Raw genomic sequence first — 19,201 nt, forward strand, 5'->3', positions numbered from 1 at the left:
GTAACCTATCCTTGAAAACTGGAGAGGTACCAAAGGACTGGAAATTGGCGAATGTCACACCTATCTTCAAGAAGGGATCGAGGGGTGACCCCGGGAACTACAGGCCGGTGAGCCTGACTTCAATTATAGGGAAGATGGTGGAAGCTATGATCAAGGACGGCATTTGCGAGCACACTGAAAGAAATGGTCTACTGAGAACAAGCCAGCACGGATTCTGTAAGGGAAGGTCGTGCTTAACGAACCTTCTGTACTTCTTTGAGGGAATAAGCAGTCGGGTGGACAATGGGGAACCCATCGACATCATTTACCTCGATTTTCAAAAGGCTTTCGACAAGGTGCCACATGAAAGGCTGCTTAGGAAGCTGTGGAACTACGGGGTGGGAGGAGATGTGCACAGATGGATCAAGCACTGGTTGTCGGGTAGACTGCAGAGGGTTGGAGTAAAGGGCCAATATTCTGACTGGCGGGGAGTCACAAGCGGTGTGCCACAGGGATCGGTGCTGGGGCCGTTACTCTTCAACATATTTATCAATGACCTGGAAAAAGAGGCAAAGTGCGAGATCATAAAATTTGCAGATGATACTAAACTGTGCGGCAGAGTTAAGTCCAGGGAGGAGTGTGAGGACCTGCAAAGGGACCTGGAGAAGCTGGAGGACTGGGCAGACAAATGGTAAATGCGCTTCAATGTGGAAAAATGCAAGGTCATGCATATAGGGAAAAAGAATCCGTTGTTCAACTACAAAATGGGGGGGGCATTGTTGGGAGACAGCAGACTTGAGAGAGACTTGGGTGTGCTGGTGGATGCATCACTGAAGCCATCTGCACAGTGCGCAGCAGCCTCGAAAAAAGCCAACAGGATGCTGGGCATCATAAAGAGGGGCATCACAACCAGGACGCAGGAAGTCATCATGCCATTGTATCGAGCGATGGTGCGTCCGCATCTGGAATACTGCGTTCAGTATTGGTCGCCATACCTCAAGAAGGACATGGCGGTGCTTGAGAGAGTCCAAAGGAGAGCGACGAAACTGGTAAGAGGGCTGGAACACTGCCCATACGCCGAGAGGTTGGATAGGCTGGGGCTCTTCTCCCTGGAAAAAAGGAGGCTCAGGGGAGATATGATAGAGACCTTCAAGATCATGAGGGGCATAGAGAGGGTGGATAGGGACAGATTCTTCAGACTGAAGGGGACAACAGGTATGAGGGGGCACTCGGAGAAACTGAAGGGAGATAGGTTCAAAACAAATGCAAGGAAGATTTTTTTCACCCAGAGGGTCGTGGACACTTGGAATGCGCTGCCGGAGGAAGTGGTCGGGCAGAGTACGGTACAGGGATTCAAACAGGGATTGGACGGATTCCTGAGGGACAAAGGGATCGTGGGATACTGAGAGAAGTATCCGGGAAATAAGTATAGAAACCCGACCAGGTCGTGCATGTGCAAAACCGGAGGGTTAGGACTTCGATGGGAAGATAGGACTTCAATGGGAAACCAGGGTGGCAAGGGGGCCCCTTCTGGTGATTCAGACAGGTGACCTGTTTGGGCCGCCGCGGGAGCGGACTGCTGGGCATGATGGACCTATGGTCTGACCCGGCGGAGGCACTGCTTATGTTCTTATGTTCTTACCTCTCTTTTTTCAGTTATTAAGTAAACAAGGTAAACAGTAGTTAACATAGACATGATACAACCTGTTGAACATATAGGAACAGAATGTGTTAGAAGCAAGCATTTCAGAAGAATAATGAACAACAAATTAATCACTCTGTATCTAGTGACATGAAAGAGGAAAAGACAGCACATGTCTCAATAATACCTCTTGAACGGAAAATATTGTTCAGTGATGAGCTGCTAAGGTCAACCTCATTGTATAAAATTTAGCTGAGCTTTTTTTTTGTTCCTATTTGCTTGGTAAAGGGATACTGTGTGCAACTTCAAAGGGAGGTATGGACCCAGGGAGAGGCATGGGTAGGTCAGGAGAATGAGTGTCGCCTAGTGGTTGATTGTAAGCTACTACTGCTATTTGCTATTTCTATAGTGCTGAAAGGTGTACATTTTAATATAACAATAGACAGTCCCTGCTCAGAAGAGCTTACAATCTATTTTAGACAGGACATTTCAGGGTTGGGGAGGTTATAGTGGGTATAGGTATCTGACAGCAGTGAGGGGGACTTAAGAGTTGAAAGCGGTTTCAAAAAAGTGGGCTTTTAGCTGGGATTTGAACACTGCCAGGCACTGCTGCGAACGGATGCCAATGTAGGCGCGCTTAGAAACCGTTTATAGAATCCAGCCCTCAGTGCCTGCAGTTAGTCATTTCCATTTCCAGCAGCTATTGAGCTAGCGTAAGTGCTCACACTTAATGTTCGGCACATATACATGGACTTACACTAATATACTATGAGGGCACTTCTATCTGCTATTAAAGCTTATCATCCTGACACTTTAGGCATTTATAGGGAATTACCCCCTTGATGTACTGGTTAGGTAAATGCCATTAAATATTTTTATTCCCTTTGAGCCTCTCTCAAAATATTCCCCTTAAAGTGCTTTGGAGAAAAGGTATCTTTATTCAGAAGGCATCCGTTAGCTAGCTGTTCATTACATAACTATGCTTTCTACTCTTGTCTATATTTAATTGAGAAAATAATAAAGCTAACTTGACAGATCATTACCCTGTGCCATGTGCATGCTCCCCACACCAGGTCTGGTCCTAGAGCAGTAAGCACCTGTGATTTCCAACCTAGATGAAATTCTGAGGAAATTTAATTGCCCAAAACTAAAACCCATATTCTGGTTTCCCAAGCAATTGGCTGCCATCAATGGGCAGAGGGAATACATTCCGTAGATATGAGAATCATACCTCTCAAATACCATTAAAATAATCCTTTTGTGGCAGATTGTCACAGGAAATAATACAAGTGCTTTGTGTTTTAAGAAGCTTATAATGCGGAGGTGATAAATCAAAAATAATTAGTGAAAATGATGAGAGTAATCAAGTGAGGAAAATCCACCCCTTCAGATGAAGCCTAATTTAAGTTCAGTAGTTATTTTTTTTCCCTAATGAATGCTTGGCTTACTTTATAATAATCTCTAGTGTATTGCTTAGTTGAGAAATAAGGCTATTACCCTTTGTAGTGTTGAAGGATGTTCTGTAATATTTAAAACTACAGGCAAAGGCTCCTGTAAATCCATGAGTTTATTTGCTAGGGATGTGCACAGGGCAAACATTTTCAGTTTGTAGTGTTTGAATTTTAGATCTTTTTTTTTTTTTTTTTGATTGATTTAAAAAATCAAAACCCCAAAAACTCATTACACTTCTCCCTCCATATTCGTGGTTTCAGCAATCGCGGTTTCAATTATTCACAGTTTTTAGCTTGCTGGCTCCTCCCCCTACCCCCCAATTATGTCAGCTTGCATAGAGAAATCGCTGATTCCCAGCACTTTGTTCACTGTGTTTTGCCTCTCCTTCAGGAACAGGCCAGGTCTCCCACTATGTTATTCGCTGTTTCACCACATTCACGATGGTTTTTAATAGAAAACAGCGAATAACATAAGAAAAAGTTATTTGCGGTTCTGTTAATCTCCTATCACAGCGAATACGGAGGGAGAAGTGTACTTTTTATTTTCTGCTAATTGACTTAGAGGTCCTTTTTACTAAGATGCACCAGTAAATAAGCATAGCACATCCTAACATGAGAACCAAAATTTGGCATTTTTCAACGTTTTTTTGGTTGTGCACTAATGCTATCATTAGTGAACAGCCACTGGAAAAAAAATTAACGCACGAGCCCTTACTGCCTCCTATTTAGGAGGCGCTAAGCAGTGGAATAGTAACAGGAGGGGAGCGGTCCACCCCGGGCACTGTCTTGGTGAAGGCGCCAGCACTCGCTCCTTTCCACTCCTCCTCCCAATGCGTGCGCACCTTCACTCCACCGTACCTCTTATCTCTTCTCTGGTGAGAGCAGCAAATCCAACCTGTTGCTCGTGCCAGTGTCACCTCTCCCTCCGATGTCGCGTCACTTCCCGCGCCTAGTAGGTGACTTTAGAGGGAGAGCCAACACGGGCAGCGAGTTAGTGATGCTTCTTAAGTTAAGAGGTATCGGGTATGGATGGAGTGTGCGTGCAGGGTAGGGGCTAGGGAAGAAGTGAGGGGCAGAAAAGAAGGCAGGGAGATGTACCACTGCCTTGGGTGCCTCTCACCCTCACTATGCCACTGGCACTAAGAGCTCCAGTATTGTCAGCGTTATTCAGTTAGTGCTTACTGATGTTGGTGTGCGAGCAGAATAATGCTTCCATGTCCGTTCTCTACCCTTCAAAGATGTTTTAAAAACCTTGCAGTTATTGCACCCTACTGGCAAAACTAACTCAAAGGGGCTTAGTTTCAAAAAAAGAAAAACGGCCAAAATATGGCATAAAGGAGCAGATGGATACTTTTCTCACCAAACCCACCCAATTTGCTGATTTTGAAACTCATATTCTAGACTCCTTCCCACCCGCCAAAGATTGAATAACACGGTATATACCTCCGTGTATGATAGCTTCAGAAGTTATGGCAAGTCCTAGTAGAACAGCAAGCAAGTTCCTGGAGTAGCCTAGTGGTTGGTGGTGTCAACCATAGGGATGGGGACTAAGTAGGGTTGCCATATTGACACACAACCCTGCCCCATTCTGCCTACAGCTCCACCCCGTTCTGCTCCATCACCGCCCAATTACGCCTTCAGCCCCGCCCCCCCAAAAGCCTCCTCTCTTCTTTCAGATGAGCTCCAGCTGCACCTGGAGAGCCTGGGGCATGTGCAAATATGGGCAACGTTATCCATGCATGCTCAGAGGCCCTCCAGATGCGGCCGGAGCGCGTCGGGGTTTTTCCAAAGTCCATCCAGGAGCTAGGTCAGTCCTCTAAAAAGAGAACACGTCCAGGTTTTCCTGGATGTTTTTCCTGGATGTCTGGTAACCTTAGGACTAAGGCTCTTACCCCACTCTAGCTACTATACTTATGGTGGAATATGGGAGTCTTCTCAAATCCACCCAAATCTCTCTGTGCCTACATATAGGTGACACCCACAGCCGTAAGGGCTATTGGTGTGATGTAGTTAGGTACAGTAGGTTTTGGGTGGCTCACCATACACTATAAGGGGGTTATGATGATATGGACCTGGGCCTTTTTATGTCATGTTCACTGTAGTGTCTCCTAAAGCAGTGTGGTACCTAGCATATGTGACACCGGGGCCCGTCATTTTTTTTAACCTCCTCAATTTGTATGAAAAACATGATTTTTAGTAACAATTCACATGTCACACAAGAGTGTACCTAGGAAAAGGCAACATCTTACATACTTCAGTGAGCAGTACAACATCAATATACCCATTGTAAAACTAAACAAGCCAGACAAGTATAGATCAATCTTACACAGTCAATCCTAACAGAAAACCATGTCTTTCGAGAACACAGAAAACACCTTCGCCTAGTATGGAATATGTAATTACAAACTAACCCCTTCCCCTTTTACAAAACTGTAGTGTGGTTTTTAGTCATGGTGGTAACAGCTCTGACGCTCATAGAATTCTGAACATCAGAGCTGCTACCACCACGGCCGGGGCTAAAAAACGCTCTACAGTTTTGTAAAAGGAGGGATAAACCACCAAGAAGCTGGACTCTGCACACAATGCAACACCGCAGAAACAATGATGTATCTCCCCTAAAGCAGATAAAAAAAGAAATAATTATTTTCTACCTTGTCTTCTCTGGGTTCTGTTTTCCTCATCTTTTTGTCACTCTCTTCCTTTCATCCACTGTCTACCCTCTCTCTGCCCTTTCTATATGGCATCTTTTCGCCTTCTGTTCCCCTTTCAGAAACTTTATGCCTCCCCCTTCCATCTCTTCCTTCACCCCTATTGGTCTGGCATCCATCTTCTTCCCTTCTCTCCTCCAATGGTCTGGCATCTCTCTCCTCTTCCCTTCCCTCTCCCACACCCCCATGGTCTGGAATTTCACTCTCTCCTCTCCCTTACCCCCACTTCCATCAGTATCTGCCCCCTTTCTTTCCTTCCAACTCAATTCTATCCAGCATCCTTCTCCTGCACACCAATTTCATCAGCATCTGCCCCCTTTCTTTCCCTCCAACCCAGTTCCATCCAGTATCCTTCTCCTGCACACTAATTACATCAACATCTGCCCCCTTTCCCTCCACCACTCTTCCATACCACCCTGACCCCTTTTGTCTCCCTCCACCACCCTTCTATGCTCCTCTCTCCCTCCAAACCAGCAAGGTTCTGCGATGACTGCTTCTGCTGCCTCTGCTCCGGAAGACATAAGTGATGTCGGAGAGGGTGGGCTGGCAGACGCAGGTAGTTATGGCAAGGTCCCGCGATGACTGCGGCTGTCGGTCCACCCCCTCTGACGTCGCATCTTTTCGGAGCAGAGGCAGCAGAAGCAGTCATTGAGGGACCTTCATGCACTTCAGTGTGGCTGCCAACTCTGCTTCGGACTGAGAACTGCAGCTGCGCTGAGGTTCCAGATTAGAGAATGACACGGTGGTGGTTTACCCGCGGCCACCACGTTTAGCCGCTTGTAACCCGCCAAAACGGGGAACGAAAACTAGCAGTCGCTGTGGGGACGGGGACAAGGCCATTCACCGCCCCGTGGAGCGGTGAATGGTCTTGTCCCCGCAGCCCACACTCGCCTGCCCAATCGATCCTAGTGATTAGCCAGCTCTCTCCCTTCTCCTCACCTTAGTTTGTAGGTTTTCTTTTTCGGGTACCCGCACGCTATCAAAGAGCCGCACACCCGCTGCTGCTCAGTTTTGATCTTCTGCTCTGACGCAACTGGAAACAGGAAGTTGCAGCAGAGCAGAAGATTGAACACTGAGCAGCCGTGCGTGTGCGGCTCTTTGGGAAAGCGTGCAGGTTGCCGAAAAAGAAAGCCTGCAAACTAAGGTGAGGAGAAGGGAGAGAGCTTGCTAAACACTAGGATCGATTAGGCAAGCGGGTGGGGGCTGCGGGGACCGTGCGATCGCCCGTGTTCCCGGCTCAAACTGGAAGGAGGGAGTGAAAGGGAAAAGGATTCTGGGCCAAGGGGATGAAGATGGAAAGAAAAACCCACAGCAGGAAAGAAAGGGAAGGACAGGCAGGTGAGCCAGATGCTAGAAGCAGGGGGGGGGGAGGAAGAAAGAGGGAAAAAAGCTAGATGGGGTTGAAAAGAAGAGACACACTGGTATGGAAGAGGAAGATAGAGGAAATCTGGACACAGGAAGGTAACAGAAAGAGGGGAAATTATGTGCATGGGGCATAGGGACAGAGACATAAAGGGGACATGCCATGGGGATGGTATATGGATACAGGGGGGGGGGGCAATGGCAGATACATAGGGGAGATATTAGAAATGGGGAATATAGGAGCACAGAAGCGAGATGGTTTGTGGGGATGGGACAGGGACCGAGCTCGCAGGCTCCAGTGGCTTGCACAAATTACATTGTAACATGCCATGAAAATAAGAGGGAGGAAGGTAGATAGATAGGCCACGCGAGAGGAGCTGAAGGGGGGTAGAAAGGAAGAGATGGTAAAGGAGGGAGGGAAGGGTGGTGGTGGAAAGAATAGGACAGACATTGAAGGAGGGTGGAGAAGAACAGACCCTGAAGGGAAATGTGGAAGACAGAATGGGAAGAAGACAGATGCCAGACTATGGGGGAGCGGAGGGAAGAAGATGGGTGCTAGACCAATTGGGGGGGGGGGGTGAAGGGAGAGGCACAGTAACAGCAAATGGAAGACGCAGAGAGAAGACACACAGTGGATGGAAGGAATTGAATGAGAAGATGTGGAAAGTAGAAACCAGACAACAAAGGTAGAAAAAAAATTCTATTTATTTTTTGCTTTAGGATAAAGTAGTATATTAGTTGTGTTGATAAAAATTTATAAACAAAGCCCTGCCAGCTGAACATCTCTTTCTCTAGTTCAGCAGCAGGAACTTTGATTTATAAGAAAGGAATAAGCTAAATATTACAGTACTAAGGCTTATATGGATGCAGCGGGGATGGTGACGGGGCGGTGAAAGGGATGGCGGTGACGGGGTGGTGAAGGGAACGGTGGTGACGGGGCGGTGCAGAGGATGGTGGGCCGGGGACGGGGCGGTGACGGGGACAGATTTTTTTCCCCGTGTCATTCTCTATTCCGGATCCGGCCAGCTGTGCACCCCCCTTGGGCTGGCATCCGGGGCAGTCTGCTCCCCCCCACCCCGCCGTTGGTATGCCACTGGCCTATAGTGCCACACTGCTCTGCTGGGATGTCTGTGTGGCCAGTCTACTAAAAATGCTGGTTCACTCCTTCATCCCAATGGCTTGTTTTGTGCATTTTTCTTTTGGACCTGGTTTTTTGTTTTTCAAAAATGGTTCAAAAATATAAGACCTGTGTATTTTGATTCAGTTCTCGCTATCTCCTTTAGAAAAGTACATAAGAGAAAGTACCTGCAGAGATTTGTACCTTTTTTAATTTTTGTATATAACATAACGTGTAGCTTTAAAAATGCTAAACCATGTATATGATTTACTCTTCTCACCCTGCCCCCATGCACGTTGATCATCCCCACTTACATTTTTACTCCAGAAAAAGATGGACCGTTTTCAGACAGCGTATTCACCTAGGTTAGTGTCTCTCAAACTTTTTCGAGCTGGGGCACACAAAAGATAGTGGCCACGGCTCAAGGCACCCAGAAGTGTGTGGACATCGCCATGATGACATCACATTCATGTGTGACATCATCACATTGACATCCACGCATGCACAGAGGCTCTCCAGACAGGCCCTGAAATGCCAGTAGGGCATGCCAGCAGGGAAGTCTAACAAATATCAACTGAGTACCCCCAACCACAGACCTATTTCTGTGGATAACACTATCCTCCTCCCTGTCTCTTCAGCTCGCAACCTTGGGGTGATCTTTGACTCTTCTCTCTCCTTCTCTGCTCAGATCCAACAAACCGCCAAATCCTCTCTAATATTACCAAACCGCCAAATCCTCTTTAATATTACCAAAATCCATCCTCTTCTCTCTGAACACACTACCAAAACCCTTATCCATGCTGTCATTACCTCGCACATAGACTACTGCAACTTATTCCTCTCAAGCCTCCCGCGCATTGGTTCAAAATTCTGCACGACTCATATTCCGTGAGAGCCACTATTCTCACTCAAGCCATTTCCAAATACAGTTTAAACTCCTCTTGCTGACTTACAAGTGCATTCACTCTGAAGCCCCCAATATCTCTCCTCACTTATCTCTCCCTATGCTCCCCCCGTGATCTCCGCTTATTGGGCAAGCCCCTCTTATCTGTACCCTTCTCTTCCACTGCCAACTCCAGACTCCGTCCCTTCTTTCTTGCAGCCCTGTATGCCTAGAACTGGCTGCCTGAATCAATACGTCATGCTTCATCACTGGCAGTGTTCAAATCCAAGATAAAGGCCCACTTTTTTGAAACATGCTTTCAACTCTTAACTCCCACTCACTGCTGTCAGATAACTATACCGACTATATCATTTCCTCTACCATAATCTTCCCAACCCTGAAATGTCCTGTCTAAATTATATTGTAAGCTCTTCTGAGCAGGGACTGTCTATTGTATGTTAAAATGTACAGCGCTGTATATGCCTTTCATCACTATAAAAATAATAAATAGTAGTAGTAGTAGACCTCCCAAGCTCTTCCTTAGATCCTGCCCCCTTTACTAATTGTAATGCAATTTTTTCCATTCATTTTTCATATACACATAATATACACAGCAGATATAAGTTCTCAAAACTGATACATTTCAATCACTATATTAAAAAATAAAATAATTTTCCTTAACTTTGTTATCTGGTGACTTTATTTTTCTGTGCTTTTAACTATGTTTCCAGGGCCTTCTTGTCCATTGACTATTTTTCTCTCCGTCTTCACTTTCTTCCTTGCATCCATCCTTGGCATTAACTGAACATTCAATTTTTCCATTTTTCTGCTTTCTTCTCAAAATCTATATTTCCATGTCTTCTCTTCCCTTCCTATCTCTCTCCTTCCCTCCCTGTTTCCATGGTCTGACATCTCTCTCCTTCCCCCCCAGTGTAACATTTCTCTTTCCCTTCCTCCTTTCTGCCCCCTGCAGTCCATCTCCCTTCCCTTTCTCCTTTCTGGCCCCCCTCCCAGTCCAACATTTCTCCCTCCTTTCCACCAGTCCAACATTTTTTTCTCTCTTCCTCCTGAATGCTTCTCCTCTGGTCCTCCTTCCCTCCCCCAACCAAAATCTCTCTCTCTCCCTCCATGAGTCCAACTTTTCACTCTGCTCTCTTCCCCTTCCCCAGAGTGTAACATTTCTCCTTCCCTCCTTTCTATCCTCCCCATCCATCTCACCCTCTTCATGAGTCCAACACTTTCTGCCTCCTGCAAGCTTTCTCTCTCTGTCCTTGCCTCTTCCCTCGAGTGGCATCTCTCCTTCCCACCCCCCAACCCAAGATGATCTCTCCCCATGCACCTTCTCACCCTCCCCTCCAGTGTGTAGCACCTATCCTTTCCCTCCCTTTCTTCCAGGTCTAGCAGCTTCTCTCCTCCCTGTCCCTCAGCAATACCCTTCCTTTCTCTAGCCTAGCGGCCGCTCACTGTGTGCTTTTAACTTAGCCACACAGCTGCCGCTAGCAGTAGTTTAGCTGCGGTTTCATCAGGCAGCCTCGGGGCCTTTGCTAGTCCAGCCCGTCTTGCATCATCGAAGTAGGCCGGCCTAGCGAAGGCTCCGAGGCGGCCTGTTGAAATCGCGTGTAAACTAATGCTAGCGGCAGCTGTGTGGCTAAGTTAAAATCACACTGAGCTGCCGCTGCTGTTCCGGGGGTGGGGAGAGAAGAAGAGGAAAGCAGGAGTCCCGGCAGCGTATTGGCAGCAGAAGGCAGGAAGATGCAAGTCAGCTGATGCCCACGCCAAAGCCTCTCTTCCTGCCCACTGTGCCGTGGCACACTTGAAATCTCCAGATGCACATTAGTGTGCCGCTGCACACAATTTGCGATACACTGACCTAGGTGATCAGCTTTCAAAATTTGCACTCAAGTCATTTATTTTCAAAACCACAGTGTGACAGCTAAAAAGTTTTTAAAGTTAATTACTTGATTTCCAGGTATATGTACATGTTGAGTTTAAGAGCACGAGCCACAAACCATTTTTTCTTATGTATGGAATAGGAGAAAAGCTTTAGTGAATCTGACCCTCATTACATTAATTCTTGTCTGGGTGAATGTAGTAATTTCTGTTCATGTTTACAACCCAGGTCAATTACTTCGACTGAAGATGTTTCGGGAGGATCATGGATCTTGGATGACAATGTTCTTCAGTACTATTCTTTTCCTCTTCATCTTTTCGCATATCTACAATTTGTGCCTTTACGTGGCAGGGGACATGAGGTAAGCTGAGCTCGCATCTCACTACAGTACATGGTAATGCACTGTTGTCTCTATCACCATAAAGGGTGCTCTTAAAATAAGGAGCTTGGACTCCTTTTGCAGATGTGCCATGTTTTCTAAAGAAAATCTCATTTTACCTTACTGGTAGTAATAATTTCCAGAGGCTTTATTCTAGATATGGGGGTATTTGGGCTTTGCAGCGGCAATTTCAAATGGACAGCAGTATGCTAATAGCTGCTAGCTGAAATAGTCTTCCCCGACCCTGAGGAAGAATACTAAACACGTCGGCAAGGGGGGATGTAACAGCTATGGAACTCATAAAGAAAGCTAAGGGCTGCTTTTACTAAGCCGTGTTAGGGCTTTAATGAGCAGAATAGTGCGCGCTACATTGCCTTGTGCGCTAGACCTTAACGCCAGCATTGAGCTGGCGTTAGTTCTAGAAGCATAGCGCACGGTGTAGCGTGCGGTAATTTCTTGCGTGCGCTAAAAACGCTAGCGCACCTTAGTAAAAGGAGCCCTAAGTTTGAGCTGTTTATTGAATTCTTTTGAAAAATACCTTTCTGAAAAATATTTATATAAATAATGTTATACTGAGCATTTGACACTTTATATATAACTAGTCTTTAAGCCCGTTACATTAATGGGTGCTAGAGCAGATGTCTGTCAGTTTGGGATTTTTTCTTTGTCTCTCTCTCCTTGGATGCTGTCTGTCTGTCTGTCATTCATTCTGTCTGTGTCTCTCCCTGGCCCCCTGCCTACCTGTATTTCTCTGTTGTGCCATGCCTGCCTGTCTCTCCGTGGCCCCCTTCTGTCTCCCCCCCTCCCAGAGCAAAGCATTATTGTTTTCTGCCCCCCAGCACACCCCTCCCCCCCCCAGCAGCCCCCTTTCCCTCTCCCCCTGTTGTGCCATGCCTGCGTGCTCCGTGGCACTCTTCTGTTCCCTCCCCACCCCGATGATTGCTGTCTGCTTCCAGCACACCCCTCCCCCACAGCAGTCTCCTTTCCCTCTCCCCCTGGTCCCCTGTTGTGCAATGCCTGCCTGCCCCGTGGCCCCCTTCCGTTTCCACCCTCCCTCCATCCCTCCAACTGGAGCTGGTGTCGGTCTAGAACAGGGGCTGCAACGTTCACCTCTCTGTCCAGATCGTCGAGCAGGTTCTCCTGCTTAATGGCGGTGGGCGGGGCTGCAGGAAGACTGCAAGTGTGGCAGCAGCGGCAACCCCGGCTCCTTCTTCAGCACCATGTCGGGAAGGTGGAGAGCGGCCTGCGAGGTTCGCTACAGCGGCTGGCGAACCTCAGCAGGCCGCTTTGAAGAGGAGTGGAAGCGGGAGGGAGGAGTCGCTGGCGTTTTCAGCACACTCACGTGCCTCCAGCTAGCACAGGCGCCGTGAGGAATGGCACAGAAGCACACCTCACGCCACCAGGAATCACGATCTTTCAACAGCGCATGCGCGCTTAGCCTTTTATTATAGTTGATAAGTAAGCAGAAGAAAATAAAGTAAAGTAAGAAAAGGGACTAATGAGGATTGCAGCCGTGTGGGATTTTTTTCAAATTCCAGCAGCAATATGAAGATCCCATACAAGTAGAACCTTCACTTAATTCTATTTATGCAATTCTGCTGAAGCTCGAGTGGGATACAGTGAAGTGATTATTTAGTTTTGAGCAGATATTAAGCACTGGGATTTTCAGCAGGAGATAGCTGGCTTTCTCCCATTGAATATTAGCATTTAGCTGGCTTGGCGGTATTTAGTTGCTCAGGAGCCATTCCTGGCTGACCAAATAGTGCTGAATATTGGGCAGGCTGGTAAAAAATCAGCAGGCTCATAAGTTCAGGGAAAATGCTGCCTCTCTGACTAGTGCATCAAGTGACTGAACTCATAGAACATTTTTTTAAAAATGCACTAATGAACTGAATTTATGCTAATAAATATGCAACAGGGCATGATTAGGACACAGGCAAATTAGGCATATACCTAGGGCTCAAATGATTAGGAGGGATTTTGTGAAACATGTTAATTCAGTGCCTTCCGAGGAAAATTTTAGGTAAGTGAGCTGCTGGTAGAAGGAAAAGTGGGAGTGAGAGGCAGTGGCCTAGCGAGGGTGGAGAGGCACCCGGGGCAGTGGCGCCCCACCCTACCCTCTTCTCTGCCCCCCCCCCCGTACCTCTTCTCTGTTTCCCTTTCCCCGTACCTCTGTAACATTCCTGGCATGAGCATCAACCCTCAACCTGCTGTTGCACCTGCGTGGGCTCTCCCTCTGACATCACTTCCTAGACATGGGTCCAGGAAATGACATCAGAAGAAGAGCCGACGCAGGCACGACAGCAGGTTGGGGGTTGCTGCTTGCACCATGAACGTTACAGAGGTACGGCGGGGGCAGGGAAGGAGCAGGAGGAGGAGAGTTGCCGCGCCCCTACCAAGACACGCCCAGGGTGGGTTGTTCCTCCCCTGCCCCCCCTACTACGCCACTGGTGAGAGGACAAGAGCCACTGCTGCTCACATAGGTCATTCCAGGCTCTGCATCCCTAGTGGTTGCAGAAGTTGGGAAGCAGTAGTTCTTCCCTACTGCTGCTTCCTTTGTAGTCAGAACCATACGGGGCCCCATTTGTGGGAGTTTTAAAATGTACTTATATTATCATGGTGCAGGGGGCCCAATGTGTGTATTTTATCTAAGGCTCACTGAAGTATTAATCCCATCCTGATTACAGAGGCGGCATGTGGACTTTCTCAGAGTGAGGTGATAACTTATGTAGATAACTGCAGAATTATCTATATATATTTAGGCCTGCTGAATCATTCTAGATCATGGTGGCACATTCACCACTCAGCATGTAAGTTCAGTGCCACAAATTATCCAGATGACAGTTTTGAATATGTCAAGTTAAGCACGAGTGCTATTGTTTAATCTGCTGGCCATACTCACTGAAAATCCAGCCCTCAATATACTGTATAGTGTGTGTAGTAGTTTGTAGAGGCCCTGGCTTTGTTAGAAATGTGACTTCTGTAACATTGCTTACCTTTGAGATCTAAGAGTTCACTTATGAACTACCTCTTGCTTTTCTTTTTCTAAAAGGAAAAAAAAAAAAATCCATACATTTCTTCTTTCTAAATAAGTTCAGACAAGATCTTCTTCCACGAAATCATTCCTAGCTGATGTGCCTATGAAAACTGTATTTAAATAAGAGGATGTCTTCTATCAGTTTTAGACCTTCACTTTTTTTTTTTTTTAATAAATCTTTATTGATTTTTAAACTTTGACAATGCAATACAAATATCTGAACATAAATATTTCATAAAACGCATTATTAAACATACAATTTATACTTAGAACAATCATTTTCTCCTCCCCCATACCAAATTACTACAATAAGACAAATTATGTAATTATAATATTATAATTAAGTATTTTAATAAACAAAATATATTTCCCTCCCCGTACTTTTACTGTTTATAAAGCAAAGACAATGCTAGTACAAATAATTGTGAATACAATTATCTTAAGTTCATTTTGAAATATTAAAATGAGTATGTTAGGTTCATTTAAGGCTGTCTGCATCTATAGTTAGCAACATTGCTCTCATTTGAAACTTTTCAAAAGGCAGAACTGGAATTTGGTATGGATTAATCTATTTTCTAAAACCAAAGACGTATGGCATTCATCATTGGATCTCTTTTATATGCTTCCCAGATCTTCCCTTAAGAGTCCTTGTCTGGGCTAATGGAAAAACAGTAGCCAGTGGAAAATCAAATGATTTCAAAACAAATATTATAAAGGTTTTAGTAATTTATTTTTAATAACTGTTGTGACTTTGTCACCTCTCTTTCACATTAAAAGTGGATAAAATGGTAATAGTTGCAGTGTTAATTATTGTAAAGGTAATCAATAGAAATAAAATAATGGAAAATAAGGTGATACCTTTTGAAATGGACTAACTTAGGGGGTCCTTTTATTAAGGCACTAACTGATTTAGCACACGCTAAATGTTAAGGTATCCATTATATTCTATGGGTGCCTTAGCATTTAGCGTGCGCTAAATCAGTTTGTGTGCCTTAATAAAAGGACACCTTAATACGTTAAAAGTTGTGTATAGCAGTCTTCAGAATAGATTGGCTTTGCAAACATGCAGCTTTAACACATGGCCACTAGATGGTAGCAGAAGGCACAGTAAAGTTGGTGCACTAAGGCTAGGCATCTTTGGGTTAAATATTAGTTTCTTCACTTCTAAACCAGTAATTATTCTTTCAAGTTTTCTGCATGTTTTGTGTTACAATATGCTAATTACTGAGTAGCTATATCTATTTCTTTCTCTATTTCAATTTGTTAAGTCAAATGTAGGTGCTTTTCACTATTTATAGCTCTATAACACACGTTTCTAAATTTGTGCCAGTGCTTGGAAGAGAACGAGCGAGCAGTCTTCAGTGTGCTAATAAGAACTGCCCTTTCCTCAATGGGACACTGTGTTTGGTCATTTTCTGTACCCCCTAGACATGAGTCATGCTTTAAAAAATGCATGCCAGAAAAGAAATGTGTTTTTTGTTAACTCTACTGCATTAAAAAAAAAAAAATATTACAAATAATGTATGCATTCAGCTGTCAAAACCACTTACGATTGGGTACAGAGATCAGGGAAATTTCCTTCATGGAGCTTAGAATGATAGCGATGTGAGCAAAGAGATCGGCACCCTGTTCCATCCTTTCACCTCGGTTTTACCTCTTTCCCCCTTTTCTACTTCTGCCGCCTTCCCTTTGCTTCCCTTCCCTCCTTCCCCAGTAGCATAGTAACAATACAAAACACAGGGAGAGTTTGGGAGCAATTCTGTAAAGGGCATTAAAAATTAGATACCCAGATTCTATTATAGGTGCCATTTAAGCGCTGACACACCATATAAAAGGCAGGTGTCAATGTTATCACCTAAATGTTAACACCTAGTGGTTGGGAAAGAGAGGGGAAACCCTAAGTGATAGTGGGCTCAGGGATCCACGAACACATAAGTTTAAGTTTATTAGGATTTTATATACCGCCTATCAAGGTTTTCTAAGTGGTTTTACAATCAGGTACTCAAGCATTTTCCCTATCTGTCCCGGTGGGCTCACAATCTATTTAACGTACCTGGGGCTATGGAGGATTAAGTGACTTGCCCAGGGTCACAAGGAGCAGCATGGGGTTTGAACCCACAATCCCAGGGTGCTAAGGCTGTATCTTCAACCACCGCGCCACACACTCCTTCCTGATTTGTTCCTGAAGTGGCTATAGAATTGATTGTAAGTAGGAGTGGGGCCACATTTGCATAGAAGTCCAGAAAGCGGCTCAGTACAGGAGAACGCTTACAAAGTGCTAACACGTTGATACTTTTACTCTGGAACGTTTGCATAGCATGTATTTGCAGACTAGTGATGTCTCTTGGAGATGTGGCAGGGGTAGGGGTACTTATTTACATGTTTGGTGGGATTGTCCAGATATCAGGGTGTTTTGGTTACATGTTACTACTACCTTGACTACCTGGATCCAAGATCCGGTTCAATTTTTGTCTCAGAGTTGTCTATTGGGGCTACATAATGTTCACAATGCTACTTGGAAGACCAAGTTGGTTCGAATGGGCTTGGCGGCTGCCAAATGCCTTATTGCTCACCAGTGGAAGAGTAGAGCAGCTCCATCAGGGGAGACCTGGAATCTTAAGTTATGTAAGCTGGTGCAAATGAAACGCCTTCCTGCTCAACATTTATGGGTATTATGAAAAACAGGAGTAAAAAAATATTTACTCTTCTGTGATCCTTTTTGTTTGGGTTGTGCATTGAGTTGGGGGGAGGAGGGAAGGGAGTTGAGTGGTTTTGGGGAGCATGCTGAAGAGCCAACTGCATGCTTCCTTTGTGTTTGAGAGCTGTGGGGGGGGGGGATAGGATGGGGAGGGGGGTTCTCTTTTAGGGGATGAAGGGGGAGTGGGTGGTGGCTGGGTCTGGTTGCTGGGAATGAGGCAGTGTGGGATTGTGATATGTTTCCAGGCATAGTTAGGAGCTTTTGTGTATTAGTTTGAAGGTGTCTGGAATTGGGAGACTCATTTTTTGTATATTGTTGTGTTTTATTTATGCATTGATTTATAAAATGTTTAATAAAAATTTTTTTTTAAAAAAAAGGAATTGATTTTAAGTGATTGCATCTTAAATTTAAGCATATCTGCCATGTGTGCTAGTGCTCTATAAAGGAAATCAGGTGCTTGTTTTTCTTTATGCAATAGGGTTGAAATGAGCACCTGTTTATCCTGTTATAGAGCTCCTTTTACAAAGGTGCGCTAGGGCCTTAACGCTAAAATGCCACGTGCGCTAGCCGCTACTGCCTCCTTTTGAGCAGGCGGTAGATTTTTGGCTAGCGTGTGCTAATCCGGTGTGTGCGGTAAAACCCATAGCGCACCTTCGTAAAAGGAGCCCATAGAATTAACCTCAATGTATAAACTAAAATAGAGCACCTAATAAAATTGGCAACTACTTAATGAGCAATAACATGGGTGCAGAAAATGCCTTTCAACCCTCTTGCCAAGAAACCCCTGTAGATGGTGTCAAATTTTTCTTCCAAAGTAGCTGCAGGATGGATTTAACTAACATCTTGAACTTGGCTTGCATTGTAAATGGATTTACTATGCACAGTTCAAATCAACACTACCTGGTAGTTCAGAAGCTGAAATAACACAGCATGTTCACAATTGTGCACTCATAATACCCCCAGAATTATAGTATATTGCTAAATTACTTAGCAAGTTGCGCGGGTGACTGACGCCTACAGGGTATGGCTTTTTTTTTTTTTCCTTTTTTCTCAAGAAGCTACTGCTTTGTGCTTAATTGCAAAGTAAAGGCTTCTATTCAGTGACAAAATCATTTTATTATTATGCAAGATATAATTGCCAGCATAATCCTAGGATCAAAAGTAGTCTGGGCTTTGTTTGCAGTAAGCAAACGAGATCACAATGCCTGTTCAGGACAGTTTGTGTGGGTGGGAGTGGCTAAGGTGGCAAGTTGTGATGGCAGGAAGTAAGAGGATTTTGGAATTCCCTTTGGCAAGCATCAGAGCAGGAAAATCCCTGCTTACATTTTTTTTTCTGTGGGATAGGATTTAGTTGTAGCTCAAGTAAATTGCATTGGTGTTTTCACTGTGATATCTAGAGGGTTACTTTAGAAAGGAAGTTCAGATTGGAACTGTCATATCCAGGTCAAGACATCTCGAGTTCCAAGAGTGATTTAGAACAAATAAATGTTTATGTTCCGATTACATGTGGCATGAACATCCAGTTTAGAAAAATACATCTAAAATATTTATGGGTCAAAATAAGCACCCCTTTTTTATCGCCAGCCATGGCGGTATTAGTTCCGAAGCTCATAGGTTCTATGAACGTTGAAGCTAATTCCACCGAGGCCGGCGATAATAAAAAAGTGTAATGTGGCTTCATAAAAAGCGGGGTGGGGGGGGTGGAGTGTAAATTCTATATATAAGGCTCCTTTTACAAAGGCGCGCTAGGGCCCTAATGCGTGGAATAGCACACGCTAAAATGCCACGTGCGCTAGCCGCTACCGTCTCCTTTTGAGCAGGCAGTAGATTTTTGGCTGGCGCGCGCTAATCCGGTGCATGCGGTAAAACCCGTAGTGCACCTTCGTAAAAGGAGCCCATAGTTTACAAAAAATCCCACTATTCTCTAAGCCATACTTAAAAGTTAGACACAGTTTATAAAATAGCACATCCGGGAACCACAACTAAATGTAGGTGTGGCCATTTGCTCCAATGAAAACATGGTGCAAATGCTCACACCTAAATTTAAGCACTAA

At 45.0% G+C, this 19,201-nt stretch overlaps 1 protein-coding gene across 7 annotated transcripts in view; it reads left to right on the top strand.

Annotated features, from left to right (window-relative positions):
• The window catches only part of TMEM117 (transmembrane protein 117), a 649,075-nt gene that overhangs the window by 95,286 nt on the left and 534,588 nt on the right, over positions 1–19,201 (top strand). For all 7 annotated transcript variants that reach the window (XR_004540699.1, XM_033959428.1, XM_033959427.1 and 4 more), the window contains exon 3: positions 11,262–11,394. Coding sequence is in view for 6 of the 7 variants with exons in the window: in XM_033959428.1 (XP_033815319.1) it covers positions 11,262–11,394 (133 nt within the window). In the remaining variant the exon portion in view is untranslated. The remainder of the gene's footprint in view (positions 1–11,261; positions 11,395–19,201) is intronic.

The sequence above is a fragment of the Geotrypetes seraphini genome, chromosome 9 (genome assembly GCF_902459505.1).
Source record: "Geotrypetes seraphini chromosome 9, aGeoSer1.1, whole genome shotgun sequence".
Classification (NCBI taxonomy): Eukaryota; Metazoa; Chordata; class Amphibia; order Gymnophiona; family Dermophiidae; genus Geotrypetes; species Geotrypetes seraphini.